This window comes from Geotrypetes seraphini, chromosome 2 (genome assembly GCF_902459505.1).
Source record: "Geotrypetes seraphini chromosome 2, aGeoSer1.1, whole genome shotgun sequence".
NCBI classification, from domain to species: Eukaryota; Metazoa; Chordata; class Amphibia; order Gymnophiona; family Dermophiidae; genus Geotrypetes; species Geotrypetes seraphini.
Window position 1 is genome coordinate 380,880,486 of NC_047085.1, and position 25,274 is coordinate 380,905,759.

At 43.7% G+C, this 25,274-nt stretch overlaps 1 protein-coding gene across 2 annotated transcripts in view; it reads left to right on the top strand.

Moving 5' to 3' along the window:
- EFHB (EF-hand domain family member B) overlaps positions 1–25,274 on the top strand; it is a 120,227-nt gene that overhangs the window by 31,628 nt on the left and 63,325 nt on the right. The window contains exons 3-5 of one of the 2 annotated variants that reach the window (XM_033930668.1): positions 1,758–1,901; positions 11,438–11,618; positions 23,456–23,566. In XM_033930668.1, the coding sequence (XP_033786559.1) occupies positions 1,758–1,901; positions 11,438–11,618; positions 23,456–23,566 (436 nt within the window). Of the gene's footprint in view, positions 1–1,757; positions 1,902–11,437; positions 11,619–23,455; positions 23,567–25,274 lie in introns of those variants that run through there. The other variant, XM_033930669.1, reaches the window with a different exon arrangement.

Here is a 25,274-nt window from a genome sequence, read left to right on the forward strand (position 1 = left end):
ACTAACTTCATGGACCGGTATTTTTCCCTCCTATTGTACACGCTTGTATATTCCAATTGTACTTCATTGTATATTCTGTCAACTTCATTGACCTGTACACCCCAAAAAATGTTAATTCTTGTCAACTTAAATGACATGTTCATTCCAAAAAATGTTTAATTCCCAATGTTATTTTCTTTTGTAATATTATTAATTGCTGTGAACCGCCTAGAACTCTCTGGGTATGGTGGTATACAAAATAAAGTTATTATTATTATTATTATCCCAAATCCTTAGGACCAGACATATTTTAATTTTCAGAGCTTTTTAGATTTTGGAATTGTAATGTTAAATCAAAAAGGACAGATCATAAGACCATAAAATTAACACCCTTAGTGGAATCTGCAGCTTTCTTTGCCATTTTTTCCAGCCCTTAGACTTTAATTGCACAGGGAACAGGAGTAACACATGGACCTGCATTGGTTTCAGTGTGTGTCACGTCAGGGAAATTGGCTACTTCCGGTTCTCATCAAATTTCAATTTTTGCAGCTTTTCGGATTTTGCCATTTTGGATAAAGGACCTTGTACCCGTAATATTGTTTTGATTTATTTACTGTTGCGTTTCACCTGGAGATGATTTGGGAAAGGAATTTTAGAAATATAAATGAAAACAATGGGATTTCCAGATTTTTGTGCATACTCTTGCTGAATGCACTTCATATATTCAGTGAGAGCCCATGAGTAAAAAAGTATTCTTGGTCTTTTCCCAATTGCAGATAGTTTGAAAATTACTCTCTTCCATGGAAAAATATACTTGTACAGTGAAACCTGGGTTTGCGAGCATAATTCGTTCCAGAAGCATGCTTGTAAACCAAAGTACTTTTATATGAAAGCACATTTCCCCATAGAAAACAATGGAAGCTCGGACGATTTGTTCCACATCCCAAAAAGACCCCCCCCCTGGACACTGGCGTGCTTCCATCCCACCCCCAAGAATTGGCATTGCCACCCTCCACCCTCCCAAACCCTTACTGCGATCAGGCACCGGCACACAGCTCCAACCCACAGGACGTGCTGGTGCCGAAGGAGCCTGCCGCCTGCTGCCTGCCGGTGATCTCTGCTGGGCCTTGAACATCTGCGCATGCTCAAGGCCTTCTGGCTCCCGAGATTCTATTGAGATTCTCAGAGAAACCGAAGAATCTCATTAAAATCTCAGAGAGAGCGGGAGCCAGAAGGCCTTGAGCATGTGCAGATGCTCAAGGCCCAGCAGAGATCACTGGCAGGCAGCAGGCGGTAGGCTCCTTCGGCACCGGCACGTCCTGTGGGTTGGTGCTGCGTGCCGGTGCCGGATCACGGTAAGGGTTTGGGCGGGCTCACAAATTGAGTCAACACTCAATTTGCGAGACAAGATTTGCAAGAGTGTTTTGCTCCTCTTGCAAAACACTCGCAAACTGCATTACTCGCAAACCGAAGTTTGACTGTATTAAAAAATATATAATTATGAATCGTATATACAAGAAAATCATGTTTCGGGAACATATTTCTGGGAAAGGGATATAGGGGGTCTTTTATTAAGGCGCGCTAGCCTATTTAGCCCGCACTAAATGCTAATGCACCCATTATATTCTATGGATACGTTAGCATTTAGCATGAGCTAAACTGGCTAGAACGCTTTAGTAAAAGACACCTCCCACAGTGTTGCTTAAATAAAACACAATGTGGTATTTCTTGTAATGTTTGTGTTTTGTTTTTTTTTCTCCTGTCTCCATGACTTACAGACTTTTACTCCATCATTGGTTGAAAAGTATCTAGTTGTTAGACGACCAAAAATAACGGAACGAAGAGTATGGCATGGCAGAGCCAATGAGCCTGGTTTTGAAAGTGAAATGACACATGGAATTTGCACCAAACATTTTTTAACTGTAAGAAATTTTAAATGTTTATATGCTTAAAATCTTAAAACTGGAATATTCCTTTTTAACTCTTAAGCCCCCTTTTTTCAAGCTGTGTTAGGGTTTTTTAATCGCAGGCTGTTGTGGTAAAAGTTCCAACACTCATAGAATTCCTATGAGCATTGGAGCTTTTACCGCAGTGACCTGCAATAAAAAACCCTAATGTAGCTTAATAAAAGGAGGGCCTTAGTTTTGTTTATTCAACTTTAAAGTATACATACAAAATATACCGTATATACTCAAATATAAGCCAAGATTTTGGGGCCAAAAATGCCCCCAAAATGGGGGTCTCAGCTTATATTCGGGTCAGCGTCCACTCACCCCCATCCCAGATTTGTTGCAGGCCTCTCTCGCAGGACTTGTGAGAACTTGCGGCAGACATTCAGGGAGTAGCTCAGCGCCAAGCAGGAGCATGGAAAGCTTGCTCCTACCCTGTACACTGCTGGATCACCAGGGATTCCAAAAGATATACAGGGGAGATGGGAGGGAGATAAAAAAAATTATCAGTCAGCCAGGACAGAAAACAGGAGGGATCCAACCTGTCCCGGCCCACCAGTTCATACGCAGGCCTTGTGGAGGCCTGCAGGACATCAGGAGAGAGGGGGGACTGGGTATAGAGCCTGGCAGGGAGGGAGGGAGGACAGGGTGGCAGGAAGGGAGGGGGGGCTTGGTGCAGAGCCTGGGGCGGGCAGGGCATATGAATATTAACCCCCAGCTTATATTCAAGTCAACCTTTTTTCCTCCTCTTTGGGGGGAAAAGGGTACCTCGTCTTATACTCAGATCAACTCATATTCAAGTATATACGGTAATATAACAGAGCTTATATGACAAATGGTAACATGAAGTTGCAATGTAATTTACATATAAATCAAAAAGCAAACATCAAAGAATATTGCATGAGAAGTGCCGTTAAGAAAAAGGTATAGTTAATATTGGTGGTCAAGTAATTCTTCAAAGCTGACCATTTAGCAATAAAATTTTTTGAAATCTTAGGTCTTTTTGCTATATATAGTTCATACCTGTTAATACATATTGTGTTCCACCGCTAGTTATAATTTACTTGAGAAACACAGATTAGCAGGATTTAACACATATGCACTGTTTTTTATATATGTATTTTAATTTTTATTGTGGAGTTTTTCCAATAAATCATCATTTAGAACATTGTTCTTCAACCGCCGGTCCACAGAAAATTTCTGCCGGTCCATGCAGGGTTGACGCGGTTAAATTTCCTGCCCTGGTGGTGTTGGCGGAAATTTGCTGTTCCACCCCAGCCTCGGGTGATCAAGACAGGCTGCCAACGTCGGGGCATTCCCTCTGTGAGTCTCGCCTATGCAGAAACAGGAAGTTGAAACAAAATAGGCGGGACTCAGAGAGGGAAGGTCCCAACGTCGGCAGCCTGTCTCGATCGCTGCCCCTGCCAAGTCGCTGAAGAGGGCCTCAGGGAAGGTGCAGGTGGAAGGGAGAGAGCTGCAGATACAAGGGAGATGGTCAGCGTACGTGGGGTCAGCGTGTGGATTGGGGCCATCGACAGCGTCTGGGCTGAGAGTGCAGCGGGTTGAGCCCATGTGGCTGCAGGATCGTGCCGTGTTCACTGGCTGCCACCGGGTTGTTGACAGCATCAACGGGTGAGCGAGTGGTGCGGCACTGGCCCTGAGCTTTCCTGTATGCGGGCCACTCACTCTTGGAGACTCGAGGGCAGGGCGGTTGGTAGGAGCCTCGGGCTCGTCTTGGGCAGCAGGGCCTGCGGTGCAACGCTGTTTGTGCTGGCTTTGGGGGGGGGGGGGGTCCGCGAATGTGCAGGGCGCTGTCGCCTGGCCGTCCCTACTAAGACCAGAGCGGTGACCAACCACCAGGCGGCACTCAATACTAGGCCTGCCTTTCAATAGGGAGAAGGCCCTACAGCAGTGGTCTCAAACTCAAAACACTTTGCGGGGCCACATTTTGGATTTGTAGGTACTTGGAGGGCTGCAGAAAAAAATAGTTAATGTCTTATTAAAGAAATTACAACTTTGCATGAGGTAAAACTCTTTATAGTTTATAAAACTTTCCATTAACAGTTAAAAGGAAAGATATATAAACTATAGAGTTTTACCTTATGCAAAATTGTCATTTCTTTAATAAGACATTAACTATTTTTTCTGTGGCCCTCCAAGTACTCTATTTTTTCTGCAGCCCTCACATTTAAAGTTTAATATCTTTTTTTCTCAAAACTGACACATTTCAATCACTATATTGAAAATAGTGATTGAAATGTGTCAGTTCTGACACATTTGACACCAGCTTTTGTTGTCTGGTGACTTTATTTTTCTGTGCTTTTAACTATGTTTCCAGGGCCTTCTTGTCCTTTAACTGTTTTTCTCTCCATCTTCACTTTCTGCCTTGCATCCATCTTTGGCATTAACTTAATATTCAATTTTTCTGCTCTCTTCAAAATCTACGTTTCCATGTCTTATCTTCCCTTCTATCTCTCTCTTCTTCCATCCCTATTTCCATGGTCTGACATCTCTTTCCTTCCTTTCTCTCCCTCCCTCCTTTCCCCTGGTCTGGCATCTGTCTCCTTCCCTCCCCCATGCCCTGGCATCTCTCCCTCCCCCTCCATGGTCTGGTATCTCCTTTCCTTCCCTTCCTCCCATGAACTTGGCATCTCTTGTTCCTCTCCTCTCCCTTGTCTTTCTTCTCCTTCCTTCCCTCTCTTTCCCCAATTTGGGTGCAGCAGCATCAGAAGCAGCATTTCCCTTCCCCCTTTCCTGTGCAGCAGAAGCATTTCTCTTCCCCTTTCCCTCCCCTTCCCTGTGGTGCAGCAGCAGCATTTCTCTTCCCCCTTCCCTCCCTCTCCCTTTCCCTGTGCAGCAGCAGCAGCATTTCCCTAGGGTTCCCCTTTCCTATGCAGCAGAAGCATTTCTCTTTCCCCTCCCCTTCCGTTCCCTTCCTTGTGGAGCAGCAGCATGTCTGGCTGGCTCCCTTGCTCAGTCGATTGTTCCGTTCAAAGCCGCAGGAGGTGGCTCCTCGCGAGTACCGCGCCTGCGTCTGAAGCCTCTCTGATGTGACGTCAGAGAGGCTTCCGATGCAGGAGTGGATAGCGCGAGGAGCCGCCATCCGCGGCTTTGAACGGAACAATCGACTGAGCAAGGGAGCCGGCCAGACACGCTGCTGCTCCACAAGGGAAGGGGGAAGAGAAATGCTGGTGTGGATGGCACCAGGAGCCGCCGCCGGCTGCAGCTTTCACCAGAACAATCAATTGCAGCAAGATAGCAGTTGATCATCACGTCCAGGCTGCGGGCCGCAAAATAGCACCTGGAGAGCCGCATGCGGCCCGTGGGCCGCGTATTTGAGACCGTTGCCCTACAGGCAGTGCTGGCTAATAAGGTTTGCCAAAGTACCTTTACAGACCACCCAGAAAAGCTCACAGAAGTCACTAAGGCAAGGTTTAATTGTTGAAAACAAAAGTAGTCTTTTATTATGCAGTCTTTGTAAAACAAACAAGTTTTCCAGCAAGACAAAATCAATCTCCAAAACAGAGCAAAAAGGTATAACAGAAAATATGCAGTGCACAAGAGTAAAATAATGCAGCACTTGAAACAAACACTAAAACAATAGGCAGGTATGGATAATGGCTGCCTGCTTGCATTCAGTGGATCTTTGGCTTTCTTCAGCCTGGTTGGATGTCACGCCCAGATTCTGCTTAGGCCTTGTTTCCAGGATATCAGGCAGCTCACAAGAGAGGAGAAAAATAATCTTGAGTAAGTTTCAAATACAAACACTCCTTCACTGGTTCATTTATCAGCACTGCTATATTAAAGTATTGCTTAACTAAGTTCACACTGTGTGTGTATGGTGCAGCATAGGTTTCTCAATTCAGTAAAGTCTTTCAATTAGTCCCTGCCAAATAGAAAAGAAAAAAAAACCATCCATGAAACAAAACACAGTTCAAGATGATTGCTCTCAGGTGAGAGTAATAAAGGTTTCCTGCACTATTCCTTTGCAATGAGGCAAGCAAAAAGAGAAAAAGAATCCCTTCTCCAAAAAGAAAAAGAAAACAATAAGCAGGATTCATTCAGCTAATGTCAATATCTTCATTCAGCTCACCTTGCGCAGGTACTGTCTCACACACTTCCATACATTCCTCAGGAGTAGGCCAGCTTGACTGAGTGGGGAATCCAGTTTCTCCAGTTCCATCAACTCCTCACCAGGACTGGATCTGGGCTGAGCTCTGTTCTACCTTCTGGTCCACTCCTCTGGCACATTCTGCTGGGCTGGTTTCCATCCACCTTCCTGAGCCTCCCCTTTCCCTGTCTGAGGCTCTGGCTTATATTGTGGCAAGCCATACCCCAGGCTCTGAGGTATGGGAATGGGCCAGTACTGCCTTTGGCTCCCCCTTTGGCCATAATGAAAATAGTGGTCAGGGAACATATGCTGCTTAAAGGCAGTTTTAAAAGGTTTTATTCTTTGCCTGAAATAGGCTCCTTTTGCAGAGCCGCTTCTCTCATTCTGCACAGAGCTGGCCTCTAAGGTTTCTGTACTGGGATAGGCAGCCTCATAGCTAGGGAAATTCCTCTGAAGGAATTTACTATCACCTGAAAACTTGTTCTCCCTGCTTTTACCATGGGGCAAGTTGGAAGCAGTGCCGGACTTGCCACAGCGCGCAGGAGCAAGATCATGGGGAGCCTTCGACAGTGGCTGTCTCCCTTCCCAGCAGCTCTCGTACTTGCCAGGGCAGTGATTCACTTCGGCAACTTCCCCTTTCCTCAGAGGTGGCAATGGACCCAAGGTTGCCTAAGGAAATCACTGCTGCAGGCAAGAACTCAGAGCTGCTGGAAGGAGAGGAAGCTACTGTTGGAGGCTGGAAAGGTGCTGGATAAAGGGAGAGCTGCTACTAGACCTGGAGGGAGGTAGAAGGAGAAATGCTGCTGGGAGGGGAGGAGGGAAAGGGATGGGAAGAGAGTTACTGTTGGATAGGGGGAGGAGGGAAGGGAGAAGGAAAAAAGGAAGGAAACAGTTGGCAGGGAGATTACAGGAGGGGAAGGGGGGTCAGGATGGAAGGGAGAGATCAGATGAGGGAAAGGGGAGAGACAGAGGAATGAGAAAGTAGAGAGAGATTGATGCTGGAAAAGGGGTCAGCAGAGAAATGGGAGAGACAGAGGAATGAGAAAATAGAGAGAGATTGATGCTGGAAAGGGGGTCAACAGAGAAATGAGAGAGGGATAAAGATGCTAGATCTGGTGTAGGAGAGATAAAAATTAAGAAAACAGTGAAGCTGGAATGAATGATATAAAAAGGGGAGAGGGGCATAGAAAGAAGTCAGATACATATGGAAGGGGGAGAGGGCAGACAGTGGATGGAACGGGCAGATGCTGGATTGAAGAGACAGGGGAGACGCTGGAAGGAAAAGAGTGAAAAGAAGATGAAAGCAGAAACCAGAGACAACAAAAAGTAGAAAAAATAATTTTATTTTTATTTTGTCATTAGAATATATCAGATTTGAAATATATATCCTGCTAGAACTGGTGCTAGACATAACTGGGGACTGTAAAGCCTAGGCAGTGATTCTTTAGCTTCCAGCTGGCTTGGGGCTCTCTGACCAGGAGGGACTCCCCTAACATTATTCCTGTCATGTGTGACTTCAGTATACTGTTAGCATGATATTTCTATGTAGAATTCTGTAATAACTTGGCTTGTTCAGTTTTCTTGATAGTAGAGGGTAGTGCTGCCCGATTCAGGAAAAAAATTTCGATTCGATTCGATTCAGCCTATTGAATTGATTTTTCGATTCGATTTGATTTTCCTGCCCAATTGGGTGTTTTTTTCAAACATCCTGGGGGGTTTATTTTATAGCCTCTTCACCCTCTTTGCCTTCTCCTAACCACACTGGCGCTGTGGTGTAAACAAAATAAACAAACAAAAAAGACTTTTCCTCTCTCTGTTAAATCCTAGCTCACGTTTGCGGTCTAATACCAGATCTGGCAGGATACACGTTTCAAATCTGACATATTGTAATCACAAAATGGAAAATATAATTAGTTTTTCTACCTTTTGTTGTCTGGTCATTATTCAAATCTTGTTGGTCCCAGGCTCTGGTTGTCTTCTGATAACTTGCTTGCCAGGGTCTTCTTCTTTCTTCTTTCTCTGTGCTAACCATCCATCTGCCATCTCTGTCCTCCCCTTCCATTTCCCTTCCCTCCCCCAGAGGTCTGGCATCTTTCTTTTTTTTCCGCCTCCATCCACAGAACCACCTTTTCTTAACTACCCTTTCATCCAGCATCTCTCCTTCTTTCCCCATCACCCCAGGGTCCACCATCTCTCCCTTTCTTTTTCCAACTACCCTCCTATCCAGTATCTCTATCCCCCCTCCACACCATCTCTTGTGTCCAACTTCTTTCCCTTTCTGTTCCTTTCCTCCCTAAATCCCATTGTCTCCTCTATTTTTAGACCCATTATTTCTTTCCCCCCCCAAAGTCTGGCATATGCATGTCTCTTTGAACCCCCCTTCCCTCCCTCTGTGTACACCAGGGACCCCTCCCCTGAAGGTCTGTTCCTCCTTGAAGGCCTGAACCTCCCTCTGAAGGCCTGCACCCCACCCCTGAAGGCCTGTCCCCCCCTTGAAGGCCTATTCCCCCTGAAGGCCTGCCTGTCCCCCCTGAAGGCCTATGCCACCATCTGTGACCTGTTCCCCCTTTGAAGGCCTGTCCCCCCCTTGAAGGTCTGTCCCCCCCTTGAAGGCTTGTCCCCCTCTTAAAGACATGTCCACCCTGAAGGCCTGCCTGTCCGCCCTGAAGGCCTGTGCCACCAACCTTGGCCTGTCCCCCCTTTGAAAGCCTGTTCCCCCCTTAAAGGTCTGCACTCCCCTTGAAGGCCTGTTCCCCCCTTAAAAGCCTGCCTCCCCGAAGGACTTCCCCCCCCCCAAAGAACTGCGCACCCCCCCAAAGGACTGCGCATCCCCCCGGGAAGGCCTCCGTGTTCCCTTTGGCCTCCCCACACCGTTTACCTTATAGCTTCAGCCTGCAGCGAAGATCGCGGTTACAGTGTCTTTGCAAAGTGATTTGAGCTGTTTCCTCCGCTGTGGTCCTGCCCCTCCTCCGATGTCAAAGGCAGGATCGCGGCGGAGGAAACAGCTCAAAGCACTTTGCAAAGACGCTGTAACCACGAACTTCGCTGCAAGCTGAAGCTATAAGGTAAACGGTGCGGGGAGGCCAGGAGGAACACGAGGCCTTCCCGGGGGGAGGAGGATGCGCAGTCCTTCGGGGAGGCCAGGGGGGAAGCAGACAGCAGTACTTCCCGATTGACCCTCCCTCCTCGCCCTCTAAAGCAGGTGCGGCAGCGGCCGGCCAGCAAGAGCAGCCCTGCTGCTCCTGCTTTAGGGGGCGAGGGGGGAGGGTCCGAATCGGGAAGCTGATTTTTTTTTTTGTTTTGAATCGATTCAAATCTATTCAGCCGAAGTGAATTGGTGAACCAATTCGAATCGTGAATTGGGCAGCACTAGTAGAGGGGATATATGTGAAGGGGAGGGGAGACAGGAGTTTTGTTGGTCCTTGCTCTGTATATTTGTATTTATAAAATGACAATTGTACAGAATATTGCTTCTTTTTATACTTTAATAAAATACGTTCAATATAAAATCATAACTGAGGCTTGTGTGGATGGGATCAGATGGTTTGCAGGGACTTAGCTCGTGGAGATGGAGCGGAAATGGTTTTTTTAAAATTTCAGTCTTAGTAGTTTGCCAGTCCACAAAATAATTTTTATTTCTGCCGGTCCACGGGTGTAAAAAGGTTGAAGAACACTGATTTAGAACATCTTTATCCATAGTATATCTTTGTTTTTATAATTTACGTGAGACAAATTTTCTAACTATTAGAGCTAAATTGAGAAGCGTGCCCAATAATAGACAGTTTTGTTCTGAGATTGTGTTAGTAAAACAGTTGCATTTTAGTAGAATAAATTTATATGAAATACATTTATATTTAACATTTTAAATATGTTCCAAATATCTTGCCAGTATCTATGAAATAAAGGGCAGTTAAATATCAAGTATTTAAAATTGCTAGTATGTTTTTCTCAAGACCAACAATTTTTTTGGAAAATTTGGGGTCAATAAGATTTAAGCCCCCAAAATGTAAGGTTTTGGAGGGGTAATGTTGAATCAATGGCGGCCTTACAATCCGCCAGGTCCAGGGTTCGATACCCTCATTGAAGATTCAGTAGGCAGTAAAATTACTGACAAAGACAACTAAGAGTGCTTGCATAAAGAATATATATATTGTGCAGAAATAACCATAATATTACAGAAAAGCAGAATTTATAAAGATACATCAAGCATTACAATTAATGAGAGAGAAAAGACAGTTTACCTGTCTTACAGAGTCTAGAGGAAAGCGAGAGAGAGAGGGGAGGGGTGATGTTCCAGACAGAGAGAGAGGGGGTGTTGCAGAGAGGAGGCTTTTATAGGTAGAAACTATTGTATTTTCCAGTATCTTTCTGTTTATAATTTGTAAACTGAAACAATGGTTAGTTTAATTGATAAGGGAGATGTGATACTTGCAGTCATGGTAGATGGGATTAGTCTGGCTTCTTTGTCCCATTCAAGTAGCATATCTTCTTGATAAACAATCTAGTCTGGCTGGAAGCTTAATGTATGTGAATTCTGTGCAGGAGAATTTAGGGTCTATCTGCATCAACATTCCAGAGTCAGATAGTTATAATGTCCCATAGGCCTCTGCTGACATTGGTTAGGCCAACTGAAAATGCTGAGGCTGACAAAGATGTGATCTTGAGTTGACAACAGAGCTCTATAAATAAGAAAATAAATGGATTGCACTACAGAAAAAGATCTAGAGAATTTCATTGAAGAGTTCCATATCAAATCCCAGTCAGATTCATGTATGAATTCGGTGGTGGACTGTTGCCCTAAGACCCTGCCTGACCTCTAGGGATCTGGTTGCTTTAATTTTTGTGGTTCCTGGTGATCCCACCCATGAGTGCCATGTTGCAGAGATTTTCCCAGGGCTCCTGGCCCAGGTATGCCGGCTACAGGCAGCCCTAGCCTTCCGCCTCCTGTTCTGCACCATCTGCCATAAAGGTGCTGAAGATGCCCCTCTACAGATAGGGGGCAGACTGTCAGCACTCTTGTCCACCTGGGTTTGCATTTTAGTTGATAATCCAATAGGAGGGAAGTCCTCTCCCTCTTACTGGAAGGCCTGCCTTTTCAAAATGGTGGGCCTTCCCCTTCCCCTTCCCCTTCCCTGGGATGTACTGGGAGGGGCCTAAGGCTCTGATTGGCCCAGGTGCCTAAGGCCCCTTCCGGGTTTCCAAAATCTATCCGGACACCCGGATGGTCTTCTAAAAAGAGGACATGTCCGAAAATCTAGACATCTGGTAACTCTACCCCTGGGAGATCTGCTTCCTTTTGTGAGTGTGAAAATAAAATTATGGAAAACTGGTTGGGATAGAGCTGCATATGATGCTCCCCTATTCTTTTCATTATTCTAAAACTAAGTTATCTCTTCAGGCAGGCATGCAAATAAACCCTGAACCCACAACTCTGTATCAGCAAAAACTGATAGACAAAATGGAATCCATTTATTTAAGTCACAAGGAAGCACCTGTGGGGACATCACATGATCAAATACCATCATTTCCTGAAGGCACAAAGGTGTATGAATTGACATTTGGGAACCCAAGTGAAAGAGGTAAAATTAAGACTTTTTCTTTTTAAAAGGTTTTAATCAAATTTGCGTTTAGTAAATTAAGGGTAAATATTATTCTCATGATATTTAAATCACACACAAAGGTCTGGCTGCAGATATTCAGCAACACTTAATCAGGCAGTGCTGCTGAATATTGGCACAAATGGGCCACTGTAAGTCTGGGCATAAGAGAGGCATTTTGGGGGTGGAGGTGAAGACAAACCAGGAGTTACGCAGCTGCTGGCAGTATTCAGTGCTGGTGCCTGCATAGATAACTGGGCATGTAGGACTGCATAAATAGCAACCCTAACTTTGCCTGGTTAGTTATATGGGTGCCCACACTGAATATCAGCTGACACCAGCATAACATCCAGGTAGTGGCCTGAAGTGTGATCTCTACTTCCACCAACTCCATCCCAGAGCCGGCTCAGTCTGTGAACCAGGTGAGGCACTGGCCCAGGGTGTTGGTGATAAAGGGCGTCAAAATCATAGGGAGGGGAAGGAGAGATGTCAGATTGGTATTTAGGATTTTTGCACCCTATATTGCCAACCTTAGGGGTGAGGAGATGAGATAGAGAGGGAGTGCTAATGCAAAAGTTGGCTCAGGGCACCTCGGTCCCTTGAGCCAGCCCTGTTTCCCCCCCCCTCCCACCCACCCACCCAGCCCCCTGGAGAGCATTTATATTCTTCTTCCACCCCCTGGAAGATAATCTGTCCCCCTCAATACCAACTCCTGCTCCTACAGAAGAGCCTCTAAACAACTCCTGATTCTTATTCCTTTTCCCTCCTTCCCACCCCAGAAGAGCATTTAGCCCTCCAACAAGGATCCCCCCTACCTCTGTAAGCTTTCTCCTCCCCCCCCCCCCCATGGACCTATCTTTTCAGTTCCTGGTGATCTAACAGAAAGGGCAGGAGTGAAACCCACTTGGTCCTACCCATCATGGCATGCACTTCAAAATGGCTTTCATGGCCTATAGCAGTATTCTTGTAGTACTACAGAATGACGGCCATGGCACTGAACTTCCAAAAAGGAAATTACGAAGGGATGAGACTCATGGTGGGGAAGAAGATTAAGAAGAGGATAAGCACTGTAAAAACGCTAGAGCAAGCATGGTCCCTTTTTAAGGACACAGTCACCAAGGTGCAAAATCTATATATACTGCGTATCAATGAGGGATCCAAGAGGAAGAAGAACAAGGAACCGGTGTGGCTCACTGTAGCGGTGAAGGAAGCGATTAGAGACAAGACTTCGTTTAAGGAATTAGTGTCTTTCCATCTCTACTTACCTGTTTCTTCTGCCTTGTCAATCTGTTCTAATATACTTGTACATTAGCAACTATTCTGTCTCAATTTTATTATTCTTATTGCTTTTAACGTAATTTTATTATCTTCTTTTAAACTGTATTTTACTGTTTTCTTCTAATGTGTTGTCATTTTGGTTCCAACAGGCTCTCTTGCTCCCAAAGGGGAGCGCCGACGACTCCGCCCACAAGTTTGCATCAGTAGCCTCCCCTTCAAAGCCACCTCCTTTGTGGCGCACGCCAAAGGAGCGTGCTTAAGGAGCAGGTCCTGCTCCTTTAGGTGCTGCTTCATGCAGCTTCTTCATACTCTTCTATCTCCGAGTTCCCCCGACATTACTTCTAACAACTTAATAGATAAAACCATATTTCTCTTACTAAATATCCTCTCCATCTACTTTTTTGCTAACAGGGTTTCCCTTTACTCTTCCACCCACCTGCATTTCTCCTCCCCTAACAACGACATTAATCCAATGGCCTCTATCCCAGTTACCTGGGGCCACCGACCCCCCCCCTCGAGTCCTCATAGGAAATCGGCCTAGATGTCTTATTATCCCCATTACTTCAGCTGTTACAACCGATCTTACCACCATATCGACATTCTAAAACTAATATAGGTCTTTTAAAAGTACGCTCCATTAAAAACAAACATCACCTAATTCATGATCTAATTCTTCAACACAACCTACATATCCTCTGCTTAATCGAGATCTGGCTAACTCAAGGTGAAGAGGCTTATATCAACCAAGCCTGCCCCAACAACTACAAAGCAAAATTTCAACTCCAGCCAAATAAAAAGGGAGGAGGCCTAGCGGTGATCTACCATATTACTATTCCCCTCCAACCTGATCTTTTCACTTCATACAATAACCACCCAGTTGAAACTCTTCAATTTTCCATAAAAAATCCCCAACCTCTTAACTTCCTTCTTATCTATCTTCCTCCCCCAGTTACAAAACCCTCCCTAACTGCCCTCATTTCTACAATCACGGATTTTAGTATCTCTCACCCTAATCCTATAATTCTTGGAGACTTCAATATAAACTTTAATCTGCACAATCATTATAACACTGTGGAGCTCCTAACTCTAATTTCTGACCTTTTCCTAACTCCACTATTTTCTTCGCCAACTCACTCTGTAGGACATACTATCGATATGATACTTAGTCCAATAGCTATTAGCCATATCTTTCAAAACCTCCAAACTTACTCTCTCCCTTATCAATCTTCAACTAAACTCCCTCACTCAACCATCTAGTATTTCACAGAACACTTATATTTCTAGAAATATCAATAAAATTACATCTTCCGCTATCCAGGATTATTTTAACCTGAAATTACAAGATTTCACAAATCTTACAATAGAAGAACAATCCTCCCTTTGGAACACTACAACCCAATCTCTAATGGACCTTCTTGTCCCCCCCCCCCCCCAGGAAAGAACATCCAAACTACAACCAAAAAAGAAACCATGGTACAATGAAAAAACTTATCCTCCTCCATCGACAACTTCGTTCTACTGAACATAAATGGCGTCAAATCCGGTCAAACAACTACCTCCTTCAATATAAAGAAAAGGCCACTCAATACAAATCCGCTATACAACAAGCCAAAAAAGAATACTACTCTAAATACATAACTACAGCTCACAACTCTTCTGCACTATTCAGTATAGTTTGATCTCTATCTCATTCAAATAAGAAACCTCCTCCTCTATCTAAACAACCACCTGCTTCAGAACTTGCACATTTCTTCGACAAGAAAATCAAGGAAATTAGGTCAAACCTAGGACAACCCACACCTACACTACTCCAAGATCCTGTTGATCAGACAAATCTTCTATCTTCCAATCAATAAATGCTCCCAACAATCCAATAGAAAGCATTCCCCCTTCAATTCTCAAGAAATTCTTTTCTATCTTTGGTCCATTCTTATTGGAGATGGTAACTAAAAGTCTCACTATTAATCTTGTTCCTAAAGCTTGGAAATCTGCTCTGGTCTTCCCGAAACTAAAAAAACAAAATCTAGACACTACATCACTTCCGTCCCAAAATGCTAACCTTCCTCTCATTTCTAAACTTACGGAGAAAATAGTACATAACCAGCTCACAGAATTTATCGACAAAATCAATGCACTACACCCGCATCAAACTGGCTTTCGCTCTAATTACTCTACTGAATTATCCTTACTAGGTCTCATCACAACTATACACTACTTTCTTGATCACCGAAAATCTGTCCTCCTTATCTCTCTTGACTTGTCTGCGGCATTCGATACTGTTGATCACCCTCTTCTTATTGATCATCTTAGGAACTGCTGCATCACAGGCTCAGCCCTTTCATGGTTCACCTCTTACTTTAATGAGAGTAACTTCAAAGTTCACTCAAAAGAGGAAACCTCACCATCCATAGTTCAAACTTACGGTGTCCCACAAGGCTCCATTCTTTCTCCTTTACTATTTAATATCTTTATTGCTCCTCTCCTCACTTTAGCTCAGTCTATCGGCTTCATGATTTTCGCATACTCAGACAACATTCAACTACTTCACCCGTTGATTCTTCAAACATATATCAAATACAAGAAATTAACACTAAACTGGACAAAATCAGTGATTGGCTTCACGCAAACAAACTCTCCCTCAACATCAATAAATCCTGTGGTTTACTTTTTCCGACTAAGAACAACGAAATAAAAGGAAAAATCCTCATTAAATCTTACCAAGTAAAAATGGAATCAAAAATAAAACTACTTGGAGTAATCATAGACAAAGATTTAACTTTTCACGATCAGATTAGTTCTGTGGTAAAAATTTGCTTCTATAAACTCCGGCTTATTCGCTCTCTAATTTCTATCCTCGAAGCCAAAGCTATCACAACCCTTGTTCATTCATTAGTTATCTCTCATCTTGATTACTGCAATTCTCTTTATAACGGAATTCCCCAAAGAGAATTACGACGTCTACAGCTCATCCAAAATATGGCAATAAAACTTATACATAAGATAGGGAAATAGGATCATGTTACTCCCCTTCTGAAAGAAGCCCACTGGCTACCTATCACACCCCGCATTACCTATAAAACACTTATGTTAGTCTTCAAAATCAAACTCTCGCGTCTTCCACCCTTTCTGGACAAACTCATCATCCCTCTCTGCCCCTCTTGGACTCTCAGATCAGCAGATCAGAACCTACTCTCTGTCCCCTCCATCAAAGAATTCTATTACGCCAGGAAAACCAACTTCTCCGTAGTCGCCCCAACTTTATGAAATGCCTTGCCATCCCAACTCCGCCACGAAAATCTTCTTGATAAATTCAAGACTAAACTAAAAACGTTCTTATTTCAAGATGCATTCCACAGCTTCTAAATTTCTCATTCCCAAAAGTCTACCAACTGCTTTTAAGAAGCGACCCAATTCCTAATGTTACATCCCTTCTCCCTTCCTCTTCTTTTTAACTTATATATACTGTATATATATATAATTTTTTCTTTATTATTTTTAACAATGTAATTATTTACCCCCCCTTTTCTCCTTCTACCCCCACTTTCATGTTTGTCTTTGTAAAATGTCTAATGTTCACTCTTCCCCTTCTATAAGTATTATTTTAATTCTTTATTTTATCTTAGCACTGTAAACCGGCTAGATACTTGTTGATGGTCGGTATATTAAAAATAATAAAACTTGAAACTTTTCAAAAACAGACGAAAACTGGAAAAGCACAAACAGCATCAGAGCAGGTGCCCTAAGACCAAAAGAGACTACGAGGAAAAAATAGCCAAGGAGGCAAAAAACTTCAAGCTGTTCTTTCGCTATATTAAGGGGAAATGACCTGCGAAGGAAGTGGTGGGGCCGTTGGATGACCATGGAATAAAGGGAGTGCTAAAGGAGGACAAAGCCATCACTGACAAACTGAACACATTTTTTGCGTCTGTATTTACCGAAGAGGATATACACAACATACCGGAAGCTGACAGGCTATGCGCAGAAAACGAGTACAGGAAACTGACAGGGTCAGTCTAGAAGAGTTATGCAGGCAGATTGATAGACTTAACAATGATAAATCCCCGGGACCGGATGGCATCCATCCGAGGGTAATCAAGGAACTGAAAGGAGTTATAGCTGAACTACTCCCACTAATAGCCAATCTGTCGATCAAATCAGAAAGGATTCCTGAAGACTGGAAAGTGGGGAATGTTACGCCAATCTTCAAGAAAGGTTCGAGGGGAGATCCGGGAAACTACAGACCGGTGAGTCTGATCTCAGTACCGGGAAAGATGGTAGAGGCGCTAATAAAGGACCACATCATTGTTCACCTTGACGGACACAATCTGATGAGGACCAGCCAGCACGGCTTCAGCAAAGGAAGATCTTGCTTGACAAACTTGCTGCACTTCTTTGAGGGAGTAAACAGGCAGATAGCAACCCTAACTTTGCCTGGTTAGCTATGTGGGTGCCCGCACTGAATATCAGCTGGATTTTCAGAAGGCGTTCAACAAGGTCCCGCATGAACGACTACTTCAAAAAATTGCGAGCCATGGATTCGAGGGTGAAATATTCACGTGGATTAAAAACTGGTTGGAGGATAGGAAACAGAGAGTGGGGGTAAACAGACAATACTCAAACTGGAAAAGTGTCACGAGTGGAGTGCTGCAGGATTCGGTGCTTGGACCCGTGCTCTTCAACATATTTATAAATGACCTAGAAATTGATACGATGAGTGAGGTGATTAAATTTGCAGAAGATACTATGACTAGGGGGGCATGTGATGATGCTACTAAGTAGTAGATTTAAAACAAACCGGAGAAAATATTTCCTCACACAATGTGTAATTAAATCTGGAATTCATTGCTGGAGAATGTGGTGAAATAAGTTAGCTTAGCAAGGTTTAAAAAAGGCTTGGATAATTTCCTAAAAGAGAAGCCCATAGGCCATTATTGAGATGGCTTAGAGAAATCTACTGCTTATTCCTAGGATAAGCAGCATAAAATCTGTTTTACTACTTGAGATCTAGCTACATACTTGGGACCTAGGTTGGCCACTGTTGGAAACAGGATACTGGGCTTGATGGACCTTTGATCTATTCCAGTATGACAATTCTTATATTCTTATGTTCTTAACATAAGAATAGGCTTTTTGGGTTAGACTAATGGTCCATCCAGCCCAGTCTTCATGGTGGCTATTCTAGTTCACTAGTTCCTTGCAAAAACCCAAATAGAAGCAACATTCCTTACTACTGATCCAGGGCAAGCAGTGGCTTCCCCCATGTCTGTCTCGATTACAGACTATGTACTTCTTTACCCTCTCTATTCCTGGTTTTCTTACTCTCATTTTAAATTAAGAATTTCAGAACATCAGAGTCAATATTAAAGTGATTTAACTGACCAGAAACAGCACTTGGCTGGTTAAATCACTTGCTCGGGGATATCCACTGATATTCAGTGGTTCTTAATTGGTTAGTGCTGCTGAATATTACCATAGATCACTAGACTCCATGTCTACTATTTTGTGGGTGGTCCTGGGGTAGAGATGGCACTTATGTGGTTAAATGCCAATATTCAGCATTTAATTAAATGCTAATATTCAGCATTTAATCATCTAAGTTTAATGGTTAAAACAGATCATGTAATAGTTCTATTTTTATGTGGTGTTGCTTATGTGGTTAAATATCTCATTAAACCACAAAAGAGATAGCGGGGCCGCATAAACTTGGATATTCAGGCCCGGATTCTGTATAGGATGCCTGGGATGGGTGTCCTATACAGAATCGGGCCTACACCCACCCAAACTAAACCCAATTCTGTAACATTACATTACATTACATATTACAGACATAGGAGGGGCCTTAGGAGCCTGGGCCAATCAGGCCCTAGGTGCTTGTGGGTTGGGCAGAGGAGGGGCGGGTCCCCCTCATTTGGATGGAGGTGGGCCTGCCGGCCAGCCAATACAAGATCCCATCCCCGGGGGGGGGGGGGGTGTAACATACATAGTAACATAGTAACATAGTAGATGACGGCAGATAAAGACCCGAATGGTCCATCCAGTCTGCCCAACCTGATTCAATTTAAATTTTTTTTTTTTTTTTCTTCTTAGCTATTTCTGGGCAAGAATCCAAAGCTTTACCCGGTACTATGCTTGGGTTCCAACTGCCGAAATCTCTGTTAAGACTTACTCCAGCCCATCTACACCCTCCCAGCCATTGAAGCCCTCCCCTGCCCATCCTCCACCAAACGGCCATACACAGACACAGACCGTGCAAGTCTGCCCAGTTACTGGCCTAGTTCAATATTTAATATTATTTTCTGATTCTAAATCTTCTGTGTTCATCCCATGCTACTTTGAACTCAGTCACAGTTTTACTCTCCACCACCTCTCTCGGGAGCGCATTCCAGGCATCCTCCACCCTCTCCGTAAAGTAGAATTTCCTAACATTGCCCCTGAATCTACCACCCCTCAACCTCAAATTATGTCCTCTGGTTTTACCATTTTCCTTTCTCTGGAAAAGATTTTGTTCTACCCTTTAAGTATTTGAACGTCTGAATCATATCTCCCCTGTCTCTCCTTTCCTCTAGGGTATACATATTCAGGGCTTCCAGTCTCTCCTCATACGTCTTCTGGCGCAAGCCTTCTATCATTTTCGTCGCCCTCCTCTGGATCGCCTCAAGTCTTCTTACGTCTTTCGCCAGATACGGTCTCCAAAACTGAACACAATACTCCAAGTGGGGCCTCACCAATGACCTGTACAGGGGCATCAACACCTTCTTCCTTCTACTGACTACGCCTCTCTTTATACAGCCCAGAATCCTTCTGGCAGCAGCCACTGCCTTGTCACACTGTTTTTTCGCCTTTAGATCTTCGGACACTATCACCCCAAGGTCCCTCTCCCCGTCCGTGCATATCAGCTTCTCTCCTCCCAGCATATACGGTTCCTTCCTATTATTAATCCCCAAATGCATTACTCTGCATTTCTTTGCATTGAATTTTAGTTGCCAGGCATTAGACCATTCCTCTAACTTTTGCAGATCCTTTTTCATATTCTCCACTCCCTCTTCGGTGTCTACTCTGTTACAAATCTTGGTATCATCTGCAAAAGGCACACTTTTCCTTCTAATCCTTCAGCAATGTCACTTACATACATATTGAACAGGATTGGCCCCAGCACCGAACCCTGAGGGACTCCACTAGTCACATTTCCTTCCTTTGAGCGACTTCCATTAACCACCACCCTCTGGCGTCTGTCCAACAGCCAGTTTCTGACCCAGTTCACCACTTTGGGTCCTAACTTCAGCCCTTCAAGTTTGTTCAACAGCCTCCTATGAGGAACTGTATCAAAGGCTTTGCTGAAATCCAAGTAAATTACATCTAGCATATGTCCTCGATCCAGTTCTCTGGTCACCCAATCAAAAAATTCAATCAGGTTCGTTTGGCACGATTTACCTTTTGTAAAGCCATGTTGCCTCGGATCCTGTAACCCATTAGATTCAAGGAAATACACTATCCTTTCTTTCAGCAACACTTCCATTATTTTTCCAACAACTGAAGTGAGGCTCACCGGCCTGTAGTTTCCTGCTTCATCCCTGTGACCACTTTTATGAATAGGGACCACATCCGCTCTCCTCCAATCCCCAGGAATCACTCCCGTCTCCAGAGATTTGTTGAACAAGTCTTTAATAGGACTTGCCAGAACCTCTCTGAGCTCCCTTAGTATCCTGGGATGGATCCCGTCTGGTCCCATCGCTTTGTCCACCTTCAGTTTTTCAAGTTGCTCATAAACACCCTCCTCCGTGAACGGCGCAGAATCTACTCCATTTTCTCGTGTAACTTTGCCAGACAATCTCGGTCCTTCTCCAGGATTTTCTTCTGTGAACACAGAACAGAAGTATTTGTTTAGCACATTTGCTTTCTCCTCATCACTCTCCACATATTTGTTCCCAGCATCTTTTAGCCTAGCAATTCCATTTTTTATCTTCCTCCTTTCACTAATATATCTGAAAAAATTTTTATCTCCCTTTTTTACATTTTTATCCATTTGTTCTTCCGCCTGTGCCTTCGCCAAACGTATCTCTCTCTTGGCTTCTTTCAGTTTCATCCTGTAGTCCTTTCTGCTCTCCTCTTCTTGGGTTTTTTTATATTTTATGAACGCCAACTCTTTCGCCTTTATTTTCTCAGCCACTAGGTTGGAGAACCATATCGGCTTCCTTTTTCTCTTGTTTTTATTGATTTTCTTCACATAAAGGTCCGTAGCCATTTTTATCGCTCCTTTCAGCTTAGACACTGTCTTTCCACTTCTCTTATGTCCTCCCATCCTAACAGCTCTTTTTTCAGGTACTTTCCCATTGCATTAAAGTCCGTACGTTTGAAATCTAGGACTTTAAGTATCGTGCGGCCGCTCTCCACTTTAGCCGTTATATCAAACCAAACCGTTTGATGATCGCTACTACCCAGGTGAGCACCCACTCGAACATTAGAGATACTCTCTCCATTTGTGAGGACCAGATCCAATATCGCTTTTTCCCTTGTGGGTTCCGTCACTATTTGTCTGAGCAGAGCCTCTTGAAAGGCATCCACAATCTCCCTACTTCTTTCCAATTCCGCAGACGGAACATTCCAGTCCGCATCTGGCAGGTTGAAATCTCCCAACAGCAGAACCTCCTCTTTCCTTCCAAACTTTTGGATATCCACAATCAGATCCTTATCAATTTGCTGCGATTGAGTCGGAGGTCTGTAGACTACACCCACGTAGATAGAAGTTCCATCTTCTCTTTTCAGAGCAATCCATATCGCTTCTTCCTCTCCCCAGGTCCCTTGCATTTCGGTCGCTTGGATATTGATCTTTACATAGAGAGCTACTCCTCCACCTTTATGACCATCTCTGTCCTTCCTAAAAAGATTATATCCCGGTATGTTTGCATCCCATCCATGTGATTCACTGAACCATGTCTCTGTGATAGCAACAATATCTAGATCTGCCTCTAATATCAGGGCTTGCAGATCATGAACTTTGTTGCTTAGACTGCGAGCATTTGTGGTCATCGCTTTCCAGCTATTTTTCAGCGATAATCTCCTTTTTCGTATGGATTTTTGTGTCGTTTCACTTTCTGTTGCAATACTAAGAAATGAGTTGCTTGCTTATGTTGCAGCCTTTACTACTATCACATCTTTTCTTTTGCCGGGGGTGGTCTCTATAATTGTCCTTCGTACATACACCACCCCCACCTTCTAGTTTAAATGCCTAGAAAAATATTGTCTAAATTTCTCTGCAAGGTTTCTTTTTCCTGCTGTAGTAATATGTAGCCCATCAGTGCAATATAGCTTCTTGTCCTTCCATGTATTTCCCCATCCTCCTATGTACCTGAAGCCTTCTTGATGACACCAGGCTCTGAGCCATCTATTAAAGTCCACTGTGTTTTTCACTCTTTGCTCTCCTTTAACATATGCAGGCAGTATTTCAGAAAAAGCTAAAGTCTTTACAAAAGGTTTCACGCCCTCACCAAGCTCCCGTAAAGCTTTCTGTGCTGCAAGTGTGGAGTTGTTGGCCAGGTCATTTGTTCCCAGATGGATAACAACATCAGTGTTAAAATCCTTAGTTTCTTCCTTAATTATAGTCAGTATTTGCCTGGAACTCCTGGTAGCTGAGGATCCTGGAAGACATTTCACTATTTTGGTCTCCTCGCCCTGTGTTCGTTGTTGGGGGGGTCCGGGGAGGGGGATTGGGGCATTTCATTGGGGGGGTTCAGGGTGCAGGGGGTTCGTTGGGGAGGTCCGGCAGGAGGGGTTTGGCACCCTCCTGCCGTAATCGTCGGGGGTGGTGGGGGGGCCTACTGGCAGGAGGGGTTGGGCACTCTTCTGCTGGCGGTCATCGGGGGCTGGTGGGGGGTCTTTTGGCAGGAGGGATTGGACATCCCTCCTGCCTCGTTCGTTGATGGGGAGGGGGAGACTGGCGGCCGTACCCGCAGCCGCTATACTAATCGTGGCAGGGAGATCCCTTGCTGCGATTAAGTATAGCAGACACTTCTGCTTATAATATAGGCTAGCATTTTGCTGGCCTACATTGTTAGCGTTTCTCGCTCTACTAGGGAGACACGTAGGGCCGCCTAGGTTCACCTAGCCTTAGGCGAGCATAGGCGGGCTTGCAGGCCTCACTAGGCTCCTGGAGGCGCCTTCAATATAGGCGGCCTGCCTGGGGAGCATTTTTTTTAGAAAACGTGCATCTCGATTGGCTGATTAGACAGCTATAGGATGCCTACAGCTGCCTATAATCGGGATGCAGTTTACAGAATCTGGGCCTCAGTGCTGGTGCTTGGACATAGCCCAGCGTTGAATATGTAGTAATAATACCACTGCCGGCTGAATATTGACCACATTATGATTAGTGTCTTAATATCTCCTTTTTTGACAAAAAAGGAAACCTTGATATATGTGTACTAAGTGAGGATTCAAACCTCCAGAGATGTTCCTATTTTGGTCCTCTAGTACACCATAATATAACTTTGTGTATTGCATAGATGCTTCAGTTGTATAATGCAAATGGATATTATAATTTTCAGGGATCCCTGCAGGAGAACTTGTAAATCCACCAAAAACATCTAAAGAAGTACATGATGAATCAGAAATAGGACATGAACTGTATATTATGTCGCATAATGATTACAATGTCGGTGAGTATAGTATCAGAGTGAGATAAAACTGAAACATGAAGTCATTAAATATTGCCTATGCAATCCCTCTTCCAATATTGCACTACTGTGGAAAAATTTCTTTAGGGCCCTTAGAGTCAGGGATAGACTTGTATGATCTATAAATGACAGTTCCATTCCAGATTGCATTGTTCTAAAATGAATACAGTTTACTAATGTATTACTGCTCTAGAATCATCAGTTGACAGATTTTTAGTCTGGTGATATCTTTAAAGTAAATGTTAACAATCTCTTGAGAAAATTAAAAACTTGCAGAGGTCTTGCATGACCCATTGGCACTCCTTTAGTATATTTCAGGTGTCAGTCCATCTTTTACTTAGAACTCCTCTGTGTATCTGATTTCTCCTTGTCTCTGCATTATTTATGCCCTCTTGGGGCTGACTGCTCGTTCAAAGTTTCACTAACAGGTAACATTGCAGGACTTAATAATTCCTTAAGGTTCTTGTGTCTAGAAAAGGCAACTCGTAGATGTTGCTCATTAAATAATCTGTGTGTTTTCATAATGTCCCAATTTCTCTTTAAAATTCTGGCCACCTCTTCCCATCACAATGAATACCTTAATAAAACAGTGTTAATATTGTCTTTTTGATTATGGTCAGAGAAGCTACCACCTGACTGTTCAATGTGCGTGAATTTTGCTTGTTTATAGGCAGAATGTAAGACATGAACTAGTTAGTCCCCTTTTTAAAATCCAACAAAAAACCTTTTGGCCTGATCGTGGTAATAAACTAACTGCTACATATCCTTTTAATACACAATAACTGGGAGAAAGGAAAGCTATTCTTAAATGCTTATGGATGATTACTCCCATATTGTAGTAATGTGTTGTGGTTAGTCTTTTTCTTAAACACTTGTGTGTTAAAGTATTGATAAAGTTGACACACTTTTACATCCAAAAAATGCACTCTTGTCTTTCGAATACTCCATAGAAAATTGAATTGCTATATTGCATGAATTTAGCCTCTGTAAAAAATCCATGAGGCACTTGATCACCAGTTCATAACATGAACACATTGTCATTGTATTTTCTCCATAAAAAAAACTATATTTTGCACTGTTCAGAAAGAAATGTATTTCTGTTTCTCTGTTGTTGTACTGCATACAGAGTCTGGCATTTTAGGATTTTGTTTGTGTATATTAGGACTTTTAGTTTGTGGTTTTGTATTTGCATAGAATTTATCTGTGTTCTGCACATGGGACCAAGGCCAGGTATTCTGGTAGGAATGAATGTTGTGAAGCGTTATTGGTGTCATGGCCCCAAGTTTGTCTGGATTTTGGAAGGCCCCGAGCTCGGTGCCACGTCTGGAGGGCCCCTGCGCATGCGTGGATGTTGACATGATGACATCACACACATGCATGCATGAGTGTGATGTCATCGTGTCAACATCCACGCATGCTTAGAGGCCCTCTAGACTTGGGCCAGAGCTTGGGGAAGGAGACATGAGGTTCATGTGAGGGCGGAGCTGGGGCAGAATGAGGCAGGGTCAGAACAGGGCGGGGCTAGGGACAGAATGGGGCTGTTCTGGGGTGGAGCGGGGCTTGGCCACATGTCCTTTTTTTTTAAAGAGGAAATCTGGTAACCCTATTTATAGTTGGATTTGTTCTATAACATTTATCATTGTTCATGCATGTGCCGTTCAATCACTTGAAAGAGTAAACTGGAGATTGG